We start from the raw sequence: 17,414 nt of genomic DNA on the forward strand, positions 1-17,414 counted from the left end.
AACGAGAAGAACGAATACTTGATATGAAAATGAATAAGCAAAAAACAATTCTTGGAGAGTCAATGGAAATCTTGTGTTTTATTTGTGTGGAAGATTACAAAACTCATGGATGAAAAATTCTCCCTCTTTTTCCACAGCTCGGCTCTATTTAACTAGTTCAACCTAACGGCTTTCATTTAAAGCTAACTAACTAGTCGCATCCGACGACGTGCATCAGTTAATAACAACTGTCAACTCCGGACTCGTTTAAGTTCGGCCAACACCGAACACGTTTAAGTTCGGCCAACACCGAACACCAACACCGAGCACTGAGCACCGAGCTCAACACCGAACATTGAGCTCGGTTAATCCCTGAGCACGACTACAAACTCGACCAATCACCGAGCATGATTGCAGTTCGTCAGATCACCGAACAGCATATCGGTCCCTAATCGCCGAACAGCATATCGGTCCCTAATCGCCGAACAGTATATTGGTAACCGAACTGAACTGATTGTGCAGTTTTGCCCCAATCCTCATAACAAATCTCCACCTTGGGACATAACTGGACAATCCATAGATTTCATCCATCTTCCACAATCACTCCAGCTGAATCAGATTCACCAAATCCATGCAATACTTCAACTTAAGTCCGGGCAACACCTTTGTTAGCATATCAGCTGCATTGTGCTCAGTAGCTACCTTTTCAATCTTCACTGAGCCCATTTCAACTTCATCCCTCACAAAATGAAGCTTAACATCCACATGCTTGCTCCTCTCATGGAATGTCTGATGTTTTGACAAACATATGGCACTATTTGAATCACATAATACAGTCACAGCTCCTTGATCAACTCCAAAATCCGAGCAGATTCCTTTCAGCCACATGCTCTCCTTTACGGCCTCAGCCATGGAAATATATTCTGCCTCAGTTGTTGAGAGTGCCACCACAGATTGCAAACTCGACTTCCAACTTACAGCAGCTCCATACATGCAGAAAACATAGCCGGATTGGGACTTCCTTGTGTCAATGTTAGTAGCAAAATCAGAATCACAATATCCCAATAGAGGCTGTGCATCAAAATTCTTACTTCCATCAAACAGTATGCCATAATCCTGAGTACCATTCAGATACCTTAGTATCCATTTTAAAGCATGCCAATGCTCCATACCTGGATCTGCCATGTATCTGCTCACAACACTTATGGCTTGGCTGATGTCTGGCCTTGTACACACCATGGTGTACATGATGCTTCCCACTATGTTTGCATATGGGATTTTATCCATCTCTCTTCTCTGACTATCATCTTTGGGGCACTGATTTACACTGAGCTTAAACTGCTGGCTCAGGGGCACACTCACTGGTTTGCTTTTATCCATCTGAAATTTCTTGATCACATTCCTGATGTAATCTTTCTGAGTTAGCCATATCCTTTTCTTGTCTCTATCCCTTATGATCTCCATTCCAAGGATCTTCTTTGCATCTCCAAGATCCTTCATATCAAATTCAGATTTCAGATCACCTTTCACTAACTCCACCTCTTCCTTATGCTCTGCAGAGATCAGCATATCATCTACATACAATAGTAGATATGCCACAGCAACTCCACCTCTTCTCTTGATGAAGACACAATGATCATACAAAGACTTCTCAAAACCGATCTTATGCATGAACTCATTGAACCTGAGATACCACTGTCTTGAACTTTGTTTTAGACCATACAAGCTTCTTTTCAGCAAGCACACCTTTCCTTCATTTCCTGGTTGGACAAAACCAGGAGGCTGCTCCATGTAAATTTTCTCTTCGAGCTCTCCATGAAGAAAGGCTGTTTTGACATCGAGTTGCTGCAATTCCCAATTTCTCTGAGCAACAATGGCAAGTAGAATCCTGATGGAGCTATGCTTTACCACAGGGGAGAATATTTCATTATAATCTACTCCCTCCTTTTGTGTAAAGCCTTTGGCCACCAACCTGGCTTTAAATCTGATTTGATTGTTGTTGAAGGCCTCAATTTTCTTCTTAAAAATCCATTTACAACCAACTGTTTTCTGATCAGTTGGCCTCAACACCAAAATCCATGTGTGATTTTTGTACAAGCTATCAATCTCCTCCTGCATGGCTAATAGCCACTGATCCTTCTCCGGACTCCTTATTGCTTCCTTGTAATTTGAAGGCTCATGATAGTCCATCTCCTCAGCTATGGCCAGTGCATAGTGCATCATATCAAAATCCTGAAATCTGGAAGGGAGCTTGATCCTTCTTCTGGTTCTGTCTCTTGCAACCAGTCTCTGTGGAGTCTTGATGTTACTTTCATGTTCAGAGGATCCACCAACACTGGTTTCTTGTGAATTTCTCACAGTATCTGGTGGACTTCTTACAGCATCAGATGAGGATTCCCTCTGACCCTCCACCTCAAACTCAACAGTCTGAACTTGCTTCATGAAGAAAGGCATTTCAGATTCCCTGAAAATAACATCCCTACTGATGACAACCTTCTTATTCCCTTCCTCACAGCACCATAATCTGTAACCTTTAACTCCAACGTGATAGCCTATCATCACACATCTGAGAGCCCTTGGTTCCAGCTTTCCTTGTTTGATGTGAGCATATGCTCTACACCCAAATGGTCTTAATTTTGAATAGTCTCCATAAGATCCATACCATCTACTATCCGGAGTCTGATTTTCAATGGCAGCAGAGGGGCATTTGTTGATTAAAACAACAGCTGTGGAGGCTGCTTCTGCCCAAAATGGTTTTGACATTCCAGATGCTATCAACATGCATCTTACCCTTTCAAGAATGGTTCTATTTATTCTCTCGGCGACCCCATTTTGTTGTGGGTTGTGAGGCACCGTTCTATGCCTTTTAATTCCTTTTCTCTTGCAAAACTCATCAAACTCATGGGACAAAAATTCCAGCCCATTGTCAGTTCTTAGGCATCTCAAAGGCTTCCCCTTTTCTAGCTCAACTGCAGTACACCACTCCTGAAATTTCTTGAAGGTCTCTGACTTTTCTTTCATGATCATTATCCAAACCTTTCTTGAAAAATCATCAACAAATGATAAGAAATACCTGCCTCCTCCAATGCTATTTACTGGTGCAGGGCCCCATATGTCACTGTGAACATATTGGAGAGGTTGTGTTGAGTTATGTTTGCCCACTCCATATGGCAGCTTCTTGTTTTTGCCAAGAATGCATTCTTCACACGATCCAATGGCTCTTTGTATCTCTGAATCAGCCATCTGAATAATGCCTTGCTTTACCAGCTGCATCAGCCCAGTGTCCCCCACATGGCCCAGCCTAGCATGCCAATTGATGGTCTTTTGTGTGTTGTTAGCTGTTCCAGCAACTGCCTCAGCTTTCAGATAATAGAGCACATTGTTTCTGACAGCCTTCATGATCATTTGGCCATCCTTTTTGACAAGCATCTCTCCACCAAAGAGAGTCAATTCATAGCCATTCTTCTCAAGAAGACCCAAGGATACAAGATTCCTTTTAATGGATGGGATGTATCTCACATCAGTGAGAGTTCTGAAAATTCCATTGTCCATCCTCAAACATATGCTCCCAACACCCCTTACATCACACACATGGTCATCTCCCAGCAACACCGAGCCTTCAGATTCCTTTAAATCTTGGAACCAGTCGAGATTGGAGGACATATGGAAACTGCAGCCTGAGTCCATGATCCATAGCCTTGATAATGGGCTATCCTCCACCACATTGAGAGCTCTTGCCTCTTCAATTTCCTCAGTGATAGCTGCTGTACCATCTCCTTTGTGATTTTCAGATTGCTTTTTCTTCCAAGCAAAACAATTTTGCTTGATGTGTCCTGGTTTCTTACACCAGAAGCAGCTTCTAGATTCCTTTTGATCTTCTTCCTTAGATGATCTTGGCTTCCACTTGTCAGATGGGGGTTTCTTGAATTTGAATTGTTTCTTTGAAGTTGCCTTCACATTGAGGCTTTCAGCAGCTTGATCGATTGGCTTGCTGACACATTTCTGCATTGCCTTCAGCTTTAATGCAGAAAATACCTCCTCCAAAGTCACTTTCGAATCCCTTCCAAGAAGTATTGAGTCTTTGAATTGCTCAAAACTCTGAGGCAGAGCATTCAATAACATCAAAGCTTTATCCTCATCTTTCATGGGATCATCCACACCCTCAAGATCATCTATATACTTTCGAAAATCTTCCAGCTGATCCGCCAGATTCTTGGAGTCAGAAAATCTAAAGTTGAACAATCTTTGCTTGAGATGCAACCTATTTGAGATTGACTTCTCCATATATATTTTCTCCAATTTCTCCCACACTCCCGCGGCATCATCCTCTTTCTGAACCTCCCTCAAGACTCTATCGCTGAGGCACAAGACAATCGAGCTATACGCCTTGTATTCCAGTTCTTGACATTTCGCCGCATCCATCCCTTGAATCTCTTTCTTGTCCGTCTTGGATTTCACATAATCCCAGACGCCTTGCTGCATCAGAACAGCTCTCATCTTCAATCTCCACAGGCCGAAATCATTTTCGCCGGTGAATTTCTCAACGTCGAACTTTGCGGTAGACATTGTTGAATTCGTCGTCCTTCTTCGATTCCCACAGACGGCGCCAATTTGTAATGCTATCAGATACGCGACTCAATCTTGTTATCACAACGAGATCGATTCCGGAACGAGAAGAACGAATACTTGATATGAAAATGAATAAGCAAAAAACAATTCTTGGAGAGTCAATGGAAATCTTGTGTTTTATTTGTGTGGAAGATTACAAAACTCATGGATGAAAAATTCTCCCTCTTTTTCCACAGCTCGGCTCTATTTAACTAGTTCAACCTAACGGCTTTCATTTAAAGCTAACTAACTAGTCGCATCCGACGACGTGCATCAGTTAATAACAACTGTCAACTCCGGACTCGTTTAAGTTCGGCCAACACCGAACACGTTTAAGTTCGGCCAACACCGAACACCAACACCGAGCACTGAGCACCGAGCTCAACACCGAACATTGAGCTCGGTTAATCCCTGAGCACGACTACAAACTCGACCAATCACCGAGCATGATTGCAGTTCGTCAGATCACCGAACAGCATATCGGTCCCTAATCGCCGAACAGCATATCGGTCCCTAATCGCCGAACAGTATATTGGTAACCGAACTGAACTGATTGTGCAGTTTTGCCCCAATCCTCATAACATAATATAGTCAACGAAAATTCAAGTTGGGGTCAGTTGGCCGACGAGGCTCACCGTGAGACTATGAAGATAGGAAACTCTATTACACCATTACTGTGACTCAAAGCACAGTAGGGGGTGTTGTTCCATAAAACATAATATTTCATTCTAAAACCATAATATTAAAATATTTTTTTATAGTATTGTGTTGTACGGAACAACACTCCTTGCCGTGCTTTGAGCCAGATGAGTCGACCTCCCGCAGCCATGCTAGTTCCACCCCCAAGTCTTCGGTGTTGGGGTGCACTTTGGTTTTTCATCTATCATGATAGCTGTACTATTTATAACTTCTGATGAAAGTGACGATCTCTTTCACAATGTCCAATACCACAGTTCCATTTTCTAGATTTCCCATTAATTATAATTGCGATGTAGAAGTTATAAACTAATCCCATATTTTATCTGTGTGTGACATAATTGTTTTGTTACTATATTTTGAACTCGCCTCCACAACGCATGGTTTTGCCTCTTTTCGATTACAAGTGATTCTTGTTTCATATACTTTTGAATTATTGTTAAAACTGTTAAATCTTGTCCCACATTATCGATTTGGTGATGATCCTAACTTGTTTATATAAGTATGGATAAGAGGCTTTTTAAGGGATGAGTGACTCATTTGTAATATGGTATCAAAGCGGGCCTTTTAAGGGGTGAGTGACTCATTTTTAATATGGTATCAGAGCAGGCCCAAGTCAATGATGGATTTATCTCTTTATCTCTTCTTTTGCCTACCCACGTGATGGAAGTTCGATGTGTCATTTCGGCCTACACGTGAGGGGCGTGTTAAAACTCTTAAATCTTATCCCATATCGACTTGGTGATGATTCTAGCTTGTTTATATAAGTATGAATAACTCTTCCTTTATAAGGCCTTTTAAGGAGTGAATGATTGATTTCTAATAATTGTAGTGCTTTTTCAGTATTCATATAATGAGTATGTCTGAATTTGATGTAGAGGACTAAATAATGAGAAATTTTATCAATGTAACCTTGACTTCAAAAACATAATCGGATTGGAAAATATTGTCTGAAGTAGCCCAAATCCTATTGACAAAAATATATCTATACAATGGGCCATATTAATAGGCTCCAACCCCATGTGAGATCCCACAATTTTGCACCAAAGGTGCCAAAATTCCTCTGAATCATACAAGGATGACGTCATGGCAAAAGAGTTTTCCTAGGATTGGTCCTCATCCCTTATTTACCTCTTTTTGGCTATTCTAAATTATATTCATTTTCTATTTTTATTTAATACTCGTTCTGTTTTTCAATAATTGTCTATTTTTATTGCAACACGGGATTTAAGAAATATAAAAGAAACTGAGTTGAAAAAGTTAGTGAATATATGAGTCTCATTTTTATAATAAAATATGAGGGATATAAGTTAGTAGAATGCGAGACCAGTTTACTATTTATGGTAAAAAAAATGGAAGTGGATAATTGATGGGGGATAGATAAAAATGACAAAAGTGAATAATTAAGGGGAGATGGAGCAAGTACCATTAATCAACAAGTGACAAAGATAAAAATAAACCAAAATAGTATTTGACATTATTTTTGCTTGGGCTATACAAATAGTTGGTCCATTAAGTGAATGGGCCTAAGTGAATGGGCCACACACGTTCTTGAACAACTATAGTCCATAGAAATAAAAAGAATCTTGTTTACAAGCCACACAGTTGGAATAAAAGATTTTTGCATATATTCATCAGATGAAATGAAAAATGGGTCTAAAATATGATTGATTTTTCTGCAAAGAAAACCAGAGCCACAAGAGAAAGTCTTGGCTCTCTCTTTGTCTCTATATACATCATGCCATTTTATGACTAATATTAGCCGGTTCATTTTTTTTTGTAATTTTGTCTCATTATTTCTTTTATAATAATTATTATTCTTTTGAAGAAAAGGAATGTGATAGTACTTAGGTGTTGCTTGTAACTCTGCTTGAGGTCCCATGAATGACCTTCAGAACAGCTATATTCATATAATAATGTTGTTGATTAATAATACCAACCCATGTAGTGATATTTGTACTGTGTGTATTTGCAATAGAAACATGAGGTAAATTACTAGAAATTAGTTTAGACCATCACATGCTTATGCATAGGTGTTATAAGAGTGTCCACAATGGTTAGGCGCGGCTATAGCCGCGCCTCGGGGCGATCTCGGGGCGGTCCATAGTGGCGGAGATGTCCGCCCCCGGGGCGGACGAGGAGATGGGGGCGGTAGGCGGCGGACGACGGATAGGCGCAACGAGGGCGAGGACGCGGCGGGTCTCCTTTGCGCCGCGCCTCCCATAGTATCCGGCGATCGGCGCGCCGGCGGTCGAATTTTTAATTTTTTTGTAGGAAGAAGATAGAGAAGCTGAATGGAGGGAGAAGAAGGGGGAAGAAGAGGATGAATAGGAACAGCGTTTAGTTTAGGTTTTCTTTTAATAGATTCTATGTATATTTAAATGAATATAAGTAGTAACACAACGAAAATTCGACTTTTTTTAATATTCGTTGTATAATTTTACTCTTTTGCAATACAACGAAAATTCGGGTCCAATTACCTCGTTTTCTAATTATTTATATTGCGATGATTTTAATTATACTTAATTGAAACTAAAAACATTTTAAAATAAAAATTGATTATAAAATTTGGGGGCTATTGAAAGTGTCCACCATAGTGGCGGAAATAAAATTTTGGGGCTATGGACAAAAACTGGGGCGGGGCTATTGGGGTGTCCGCCTTATTGTGGACCCCATAAATGTACATACAATGATAATTGTACACTCCTAAATCCTAATATTGTAGTACAAGCCATTTATTTCATACTTATTTGATCGTGCCACCGTTTGTGTTTGATGCGTGGCGGGAAAGGAGGGGTGTGGATGTTATTGGCCTATGATGAGTTTTATCAATTTGTATTTTTATTTTAAAAAAAATAATAAATGTACTTTTTATAAGAATAAAATAATTTTTTTTACGATTTATTCCACAACATAATCTAACTAAATTAATTAGTGCCACATCCTAAGTTACTAAACATGTAGCGACAAATTCAACTAAGAGTACTCCACTATACTGAAATAGGCCTATCATATACTTCCCCAGTCTTATAGAAATATATCATATTTCTTTTCCAATATGTTCCATAGAAATAGTCTATATCCATTTATGATAATATTTTTCTCTCTCTTTTACTTAATCATTTATGGGATCCACTCCACGAGAGAAATGAGTTAGGCAGCAGCAAAGATGATGTATGTTCAAGTTACTCAATGAAAACCAAAGAAGAAAAATCAAGAGGACTGTCAGCTCAAATGACTGGAGATTACTTGAATCCCATCAAGGCAAAAAGCATTGTTTCTCGTGTAGGAAATGCTCAAGGGAACTGTGCAATGCTTCATGGGCGAAATGAAGATCCTTGTTCATCTCCTCCACTCTCTCACATGAAAATATCAGTCCAACCAATTGGTGGCTTTGTGACTTCAAAAAAGAAACCGAAATTCATGCGAGGCATCATTGATCATGGCAGCGTAGATGTATTGCCTTCATTTCAGTTACTTCCAGAGGTTTCCAGTACTGGGCTGAATGTTGCTTCAGACTCAGACGATGAGACATCCCGAGCAACATCACCTTCTTTATCAGATGGCTCTGAATCAAGTTTGAGTCCAGAATCCAGAACCAGCCATTCCGATGTGAGCCAGAATTTGCAACAGCTCCTGATCTTCCTCCTCTACCCCCTGTAAAATGGTGGGCATCAGAAAAGAGTCATGACACGATGCCTCAAATCTCCAATAACGCGTTTGATCTTATGCATGCGGCATCTTCAAGTTCTCAGCATAAGCCAGCCCCCTTGAATCATGACCACGATTTGAAGACTGCAAATGAGCTGAAAAGCAAGGTCTACCATTTAAACTCCTTCTTTATAAATCATGCTTAAGCTATAAATGTGATCTGATTACAGTCTTGTCTTTTTTAATATGCAGTCATTCAGTTCAGAGAAGTCAGATACCAAAGGAGAAGAGAACATTGATGAAAACAATTTCCTCAACCAAATTAGAACAAAGTGAGATGCTCCGTATATTATTGCATTACAATTTCACACGAAACTATAACAACCTTTGCCTCTCCTTATATGTTGTGGTTTCAGTTAATGAGTCTGAGACCAGCTGTGCCATCAGGGACCTCTACTAATGTCCATGGAATGACGATTCTTGACAAGGCAAATGCCATTTGCAAGGTCTCTCTGTCTCCCTCTCTCTCTCTCTATCTCTCAACTAGTAATATCACCTTGTCTCCACCTCTAACTCTAGGTTAGCTTTCCTCTACTTGTATCAAATCTTGATTCTTCCTTCAATATCTACCACTTTATTGAAATTAAGCCCAACTTAATGTAAATGAGTGAGCTCTGGTCCCTTTTTTCCTTTTTTTCTTTTAGTTCAAAAGAAGTGATTAGCCACAGAATAGTAATGAACTCCTTTTTCATACATTTATTTCTCTTGTAGTAACTATGTTTTATAGCTATTGTAATTGCTATAACCTACATAAGCAACCAACAAAGTTATTTGGACTCTAATACAATTATCCTATTTACGTGTTTGGTACGATGGAACGAAGAAGGAAGTAGAATGATGATTCTTATATTTATTCCCATGCTAGGTGTGACTCTTTAGGAATTACTACTATCATTTTTCCACTCAATAACACAGTCATTCATTCCTTCCTCAATCCATGAATTGTTATTCTATTCCATCACAAAGGGTATCACAATTATCATAGATTCGTTTCAATCAGTTTATCAGTTACATGTACTCGGAATTCTGATTCCCTTTAAAGATACTCCTATTTATTTTTAAATAAGGCTTTCCAAAAGAAAAAAGTGTCTCTTCGACAGTGGATATTGAAAAGGATGTCACATTTGACATTTCCTTTTTGAAAAAACTCTCATATATTCATATAAATATACTATTTTCTCTCTTCACCTAACACATAAAACAACATTTCCTACAATCCCGTATCATTCGCTAAATATGTCATCTATTATGGGATGAAGAAATATTATCAAACAAATAGAATGAAGAAATATTATCAAACAAAAAGAAAAAGAGGAAGAAAGTGGGGAAGGAAAAAGAGCAAGTGAGTTTCGTATTAATTAATTAAATTAATGTAGTGAAACTCTATCCATTTAATGTTTATCCTTTATCTATTTTGCTCGCACTTTACACTCTACACACCTGGCATGGGGGCCCACTTCCCTGGTTTTCAAACTAAACAAGATTATGACATGGACAAAACGTCGAGCATCACCTTTTTCACTAATCGAATCTGTCTAATTGGTTAATGAATCTATTGATATATTTTAGTGAAATGAATATAATATTTATGAAATATTGATCATATATAAATGTGATAAGTATTTTATTTTATAATATAGATGATTGTCATTTGAAAAATAATTTTTTATTAACTTCAAATTAATTTTACTATTTCTGAAATTACAATATAAAATTATACTAGTAATTTTTTATGTGATATCAAAAATCGAAATTGATGTTACAAATTTAAATATGATATGATAACAAGATCATATGGTTTTCAAATAAATTGCCATTATTTTAATTAACATCCAAAACAAAATGACGGTTTTTACAAACAATGTTGTTTTGTTGTTACTATTTAATTTTTGCCATAATATTTTCGACTTTGACTATTATACAATAATTGCAAAATTTTGAGCAGTTATGTATCTGTTTCAAAAACTATGGAATTGAGCAAAAGTCCATACAAATTTATAGTTTAAATGATAATGACCTCTTTTATAATAAATGTGGAAATGAAAAATTCAAAAAATAGGAGTTATTCAACATTATTCATTACATAATACTAGTATTACTATACATATATAAATGATTGGGCGATTTAGTTCTTCACAAGTCAATACCCCTTATTATATAGTAGAACCTCTCTCATTAGACCCATTACCAAAGAAGTATAAAAAAGAAGATTCTTACATTAGTAAAATACGTCAATTTAAACATCATTTTGTAGATGGGTAGGATAATTGAGACAAATAAAAACTTTGTGATTTAATATTCAAACTTCAAAAGTTATGGAACAAATCGACAAAATTTTATAACTTACAAAAAAATTGAATCGATGTCAATGCTCAATAGACGTATCCCTACTTTGCAGTGAAACAAAGTTACTGGCATAAATGATTGAAATGTAATGTCAATTTTATAATAGTTTTACTCTCTAATATAATGGAATATTGGTAAACAAAATGAGACTTGTAATTTAAGAGGGAAACTATGACTTGCACTTATGTACCCTTGAAAATGCGAGTAAAACGCGTGGACTAAGTTATAAAAATTTATATGTGCTGATGAATTTGTCTTCTGACTTACTAAGGTACATGGTTCCCATAATTTACAAACCAGTTCTTTTCTCTCTCTTTTTTGGTTTATTTAAAACTGGAACAATGTGAAATCAGATATTGTATTTGTTCCTCAAATTTTATACTTTATTCGTCTCATTCTAAGTGATCAAATTTCCAGTTTGGATTGTCCCATTATAAGTGATTGATTTCCTTTCTTGGCAAAAAGCAACATCTTTGTTTCTCTCTTTATCTCCTATCCTTTTACCTCTTACGTACTGTATTCACTGTATCTAACTCAATAAATATCAGTTTTTTAAATCACGTGTCTAAAAAAATTCCTCACTAATAGTAGGATGGAGGAAGTAGGAGTACTTTATTATGTCTCACTTAAGCTGACACGTTTTCCTTTTTTGTTTGTCTCAACTAAGATGACACATTTTCTTTTTTGAAAACTTTCTCTCTCCAATTAATACACCCAACCACTTTTTTCCACTCATATTAAAATATTCATCTTTCTTTCTCTCTCTATTTTAATAATTCCACCCACATTTTGTCTCTCCAATTAAACACATTAATCAATAACTCTTAAAATCTCGTGCCAGCTAAGGAATGTGTCATCTTAGCCGGGATGGAGGGAGTATTATAATTTTAATAGTCCATTAAAGTTTATTGATATATTTTTTAAATAAAGCAAATCAACTTTATTGATATGCTTTTATTGTAACACAAAATTCCACTTCTTTTTTTGAGGAGAAGACTAGTATCAATACTTATGCTTACATTGTAGATATGAGTGGTTGGGAATATGAACTATATTTGAATGAGCTTATAGAAATTAATGCAGCAAAAAATTGGTATTTAGGCAGGAAACTACAGACAGACACAATGCATGGTTGGTAAATACTGAGAAGTCTTCCATTTTTTTTCCGAATATGCATTGGATTATGGGTTTATGAACATTAATTTTACTCGATCCATAACAACGGAGGTGATCTTCATGTAACGAAAGCTTGCATGGAATATTAATTATAATAATTGTCTATTTGTAGTGGAAAACTAGAATAATACTAGTACATATTTTGCAAATTTACTGTTAAAAAAATAAATATCAAAAGACCAAAAATACATGTACTATTCTCTCTATCCCATGATATTCTTACTTTTTTTATTTAATTTTTCTATTTCGACTAGTCCTAAATTATTTATATTATTTATTTATTTATATTTTCAGAAGGAATATGATATTTAATTCACTGCAAAAATTAGTAGTTCGCCTCGAATCATTTTGAAACAACTAAAGAAGTTCCATCCATATTCATTAATTCACTGCAGAAATTAGTAGTTCGCCGGGAATCACCAGTTGTACGATTGATTCATCTATGGAAGCATCTGATTATTAGGCAGTCCTAACATCAATGGGGGACCGGCACAGGTGTACTCTCCTCTTTCTCTTCGATCGTTCTGTATCCAACAAATATCAATCAATTCGTTTTTTTGTTTTCTTACTTCCCAACAAATTATTCAATTTCGATCCACATTTTGGTTGCACCGTAGTAAAAATCCTTGTTTTTTTAGCTTCGATTTCGATCTTATTGTTTAATCTTATTTTAAGCGACTCGTCGGAGAGAGAAAGAGAGCGACAGAGTCACGATTGAATGCGGCGGAGCGTGCATATGACGCGTCGCATCTCACCTGTCGCTGACGTGGCCGCATTATCGGCTATTCTATGCTGATTTTTTATTATTTTACTATTATTTACGAATATAAATAATACAGATGGTGGTTTCTCCACCTTTGTTTCACTCTCTCTCTCCTCGAATCAGCTGCCGCCGGTTTACGACGATTTCGGTTAACCGCCACAATTCGCCACCGCCGTCGTCTTCTTCCAGCTCCTGCTCACCTTCACCTAATTCTTCTTACTCTGCTTTCTCGTCTCATCGCCCGGGGCGTTATTGGAATTTCATTACTTTCTCCGGTAGCCTCTCTTATCTCTCTCCCTGGAATAGTGTAATCTGTGGACGAAATTTGCTGTCAGGATTTTCACTTTTTTGTGATTTACAGGCAATGGAATTGTGGAATTTCTGGAGTTTCGTGATTGGCGTATTGGTTTTTTACTGTAAAAACCTAGTTCCTGTTTCTCTTTTAATTTGATTGTGAAATGTGAACATCTTTGTGGAACCTAGATCACGAATTTTGTGAAAAATGTGCTATATATAAGTTTTACGCCTTTCCAAACTGAAATTTTAAATTCTAATTCCGTAACCGGCCAATGATTGAGTCACTCCATTATTTATCTGAATGGATAAAATTAAGATCATGGAACGTGGTAGCTATCCCTGCCTCTTAATAATTTCTAGATTGATTACTAGGTTGGTGCTTAGTTTATGTAATGATTGTTCCTGTGGATCTAGTTTGTGAATAAACCATACTATAATAGCTCAATGCTTTGAATATACCTGTATGGTCTAACGAGCAAGGTACGTTCATTGATAGCATATCTGCTTCAATTCAGTATATTGATCAACATCTTGCAGGCTTGAAAGTTATCCGGAAGCATCACAGCCTTAAGGCTCAAGCGATGAGTACTACTCAAGGAGATCTTTCATCTCCAACGGCCATGATAAATTTGGAGGACAAACCCGATCATCTTCTCGTTCTTGTTCATGGCATCATGGGGAGGTATGCTGATTATCGTACATGGATTAAGTAAACAATGATTTTGCTATCTCAAGAATTTAAAGTAGATATTGAATCTGATACTGCATTAAGTTGCACATGATGTGTCAAGAGTTGAGTTTTGCTTAAGTTTGTTAGTGTTTCAGCCCAAGCGATTGGACGTATTGTGAAGCAGAGTTGAAAAGGCGATTAGGGAAAAAATTCTTGATATATGGTATGTTTTCTTTTCTAATTGTTTTACATATAAGGTTTAACATGAGCTTCAGTCCAATTTTGCGTTGTGGAAGGTATCACGTTGTATGATATTGACATGAGGATTAAACCGTTAAGAGTGCTTACTTTCCATGAATAATGGGGATACAGATATAGATGGGCTTTTTAGAGGATGACTAGAGATTTTATATGCAAAAGCATGCCAATGTTTGATGAATTTGAACTGACAAGTTCTCATTTTAGGATAATCTTAAGCTGTACTGAAACTCATTTAAGATGTTTACTTCCTTCTATTGCAGCGAGTTCTTGTAATATGTATGCCAAGACTTTCACAGGCATTGATGGTGCTGGTAGACGACTGGCTGACGAAGTAAGTTCTTTCGGTTATGGGCTTGTACACACCCCTTTAATACTAGTGTGCTTAGGTCGTGAACCAACATTTTTTCATATGCCTGATCCAGAAGTCCTTCTACTTGAAGAGTAGAGCCCTGAATTGACAATTGAAGTATTTCTCTTCTTTACCCTTTCCCTTTTTTTTTCTGGAACAGGTCACGGAGGTCGTGAAGAAGGCAGATAGCTTAACAAAGATTTCATTTTTAGCCCATTCACTTGGTGGATTAATTGCAAGATATGCAATTGCTGTCTTGTACACACCTAATGTTTTTTCTGATTATCCTGATGATACATACACAAACTCCGAACCCTCATCTCCTCCAAATGGTGGCTTGATTGCTGGCCTGGAAGCAATTAATTTTATTACCCTGGCGACACCACATATTGGAGTAAGAGGGAAAAAACAGGTATATTTTGCTGATGGCAAGATTAACATGAAATTATTAATCTTGTTTGTGTTGATTTGGATCAAATGGCTTATTCTTTAAAACCAATCTCAGGCTATAGAATATACTATTAGCTTATAATTGTCATGTGGGACCTGACCTCCAGACAGTGAATTATCTTCAATATTTCAGCTTCCATTTCTTTTGGGTGTGCCTTTCTTGGAGAAAATTGCTCCGCCGATTGCGCCTATTTTTACTGGGCAAACTGGCAGTCAGCTCTTTCTCACTGATGGAGACGCCGATAAACCTCCTCTCTTATTACGAATGGCCTCAGACTGTGACGAAGGAAAATTTTTGTGAGGAGACTTAACTTGTTGTCATGCTCTTTTGTCAGAATTTTAGGCTTATTTTTCTGAGTTGCATTGCAGGTCTGCACTAGCTGCTTTCAGATGTCGGGTCCTTTATGCAAATGTGTCTTATGACCGTATCCTGATTTCAATTACTGTACTATAAATGTTTTTTTTTTCTGTTGCATTGATTAGTGGGATTCTTAACGATGTCCAGATATGGTAGGTTGGTGCACTTCCTCCATTAGAAGAGAAGAAGAACTCGTTAAAGTAATTTGACATTTCCTAGTTGTGTATAATTATATTGATTAGTCAGATATCTAATTTTGACACTGGCAGCCTACAGATGGGTCATTGGATGGCTACGAACACATTGTGAACGTGGAGTATTGCCCCCCAGTTTTGTCTGAGAGCCCGAATTTCCCTTCGGAGGCAGCTGAAGCGAAGGAGGCTGCTCAAAATGATCCTAGCACACAGAACACAGTAGAATATCACGAGATAATGGAAGGTACAATCCCAATTGCTATGAATTAAGATGCTTAGAGTATTAAGACGTAAAACTGTTGATATGTTTGGGAAATGAAAGTTGTCTTGTTTCAGATGAAATGATACGTGGATTACAACGATTGGGATGGACGAAAGTTGATGTTAGCTTTCACTCAGTACTCTGGCCGTTCTTTGCACACTACAATATTCAGGTAAAGTAAACTTCAAACTCCTCATACACCACTAGGCCTGTCAAAATGGATATCATACCCGATATCCGTACCCAAAATAGTCAGGTAATTGGATACCCGAAACCCGATTTTTCGGATTTTGGATCGGGATCGAGTACTGAAAATTTTGGATTTTCACCCGATCGGGTATACCCGAATTATCCGATTTTTTAAAAACTTAATAAATAGTGTGTTAATTCTAATTTGCATATTCTTACTTATTTACAAACCCAAATAGGAAATCTGTCCGCTTTATAATTTCTAATTACTAATAATACTAGTAATATATTAGTTCTAATTTTTAAAGTTCAAGTAATTAAATATTATGATTAATGGTAGTCACTGAGTTATAGACTTACATCACACACGCCTCCCCCCCTCCTACTCTCTCGCCTGCGTCCCCCTCCGCCGGCGTCGTCTCCTCTCCCAACGTCGGCGTCGTCTCCTCTCCCAGCACCGACCCTCATCTTCCCCAGCGCCGGCCGCAACGAGCTCTCCTGTACTGCCCAGCCGCGGCCCTTCTCCTCTCCCACCGCCGCCGACCTCTAATGCCCAGCTCTCCTCAAAATTGAAATTGAAATCGGGGCTGGATACCTGATTATTCGGGACTGGATACCCGAGTCGGGTATTCGGGTATCCGAAATCAAAATCGGATCGGGTATCATGTACTAGATTTTGGGAAATTCGGGATTGGGTACCCGAAATTTTCGGATCAGGTATCTGTGGATACTCGATTTGACAGGCCTATACACCACCACACGGCTTATAGAAGCGACAGTCCTTCAATTCATACCTTGATTGTAATAAACAGGTGAAAAACGAAAGGTTTCATAATGCTGGAGCCGGAGTGGTGTCGCACGTTGCCGACACCATAAAACAATCTTCGCCATGTATAGGTGTTAATTAGTCGTTGTACGCTGACAACATGATGGAAAGTTCTAGTTTCCACATAATGTGTATCATCATTCTCAGGATGATAATCTTTTAATTATATATGATGGTTATATTTTCATCCACCAATCAAAGGGGAGAAAGTTTGGTTCCACATTATGTTGATGTTGATTTTGATTTTGATTTTGATTTTGGTATCTGCAGAAACTGCAT

General features: G+C 37.7%; 1 protein-coding gene across 4 annotated transcripts; it reads left to right on the forward strand.

Annotated features, from left to right (window-relative positions):
- Positions 1 to 12,851: 12,851 nt before the first annotated feature.
- On the forward strand, positions 12,852 to 17,344 carry LOC121755218. 4 transcript variants are annotated; one of them, XM_042150498.1, is made up of 13 exons: positions 12,852 to 13,011; positions 13,356 to 13,554; positions 13,641 to 13,695; positions 14,114 to 14,258; positions 14,402 to 14,469; positions 14,768 to 14,838; positions 15,017 to 15,268; positions 15,440 to 15,603; positions 15,676 to 15,731; positions 15,812 to 15,864; positions 15,934 to 16,102; positions 16,195 to 16,292; positions 16,664 to 17,344. In XM_042150498.1, the coding sequence occupies exons 1-13, from the start codon at positions 12,995 to 12,997 to the stop codon at positions 16,880 to 16,882; spliced, it is 1,566 nt and encodes a 521-aa protein (XP_042006432.1). In that variant the 5' UTR covers positions 12,852 to 12,994; the 3' UTR covers positions 16,883 to 17,344. The 4 variants fall into 4 exon arrangements, with proteins under 4 accessions (XP_042006432.1, XP_042006434.1, XP_042006433.1 ...); XM_042150500.1 differs by having other exon boundaries at positions 12,853 to 13,011; positions 17,122 to 17,344; XM_042150499.1 differs by lacking the exon at positions 13,641 to 13,695 and having other exon boundaries at positions 12,864 to 13,011.
- Positions 17,345 to 17,414: the final 70 nt, after the last annotated feature.

The sequence above is a fragment of the Salvia splendens genome, chromosome 11 (genome assembly GCF_004379255.2).
Source record: "Salvia splendens isolate huo1 chromosome 11, SspV2, whole genome shotgun sequence".
Classification (NCBI taxonomy): Eukaryota; Viridiplantae; Streptophyta; class Magnoliopsida; order Lamiales; family Lamiaceae; genus Salvia; species Salvia splendens.

Excerpts from the sequence above, each read along its gene's own strand:
- LOC121755218 (XM_042150498.1), top strand. Across the intron at positions 13,696-14,113 it reads TGGCGTATTGGTTTTTTACT|GCTTGAAAGTTATCCGGAAG; the intron begins GTAAAAACCTAG and ends AACATCTTGCAG. Across the intron at positions 14,470-14,767 it reads GAAAAAATTCTTGATATATG|CGAGTTCTTGTAATATGTAT; the intron begins GTATGTTTTCTT and ends CTTCTATTGCAG.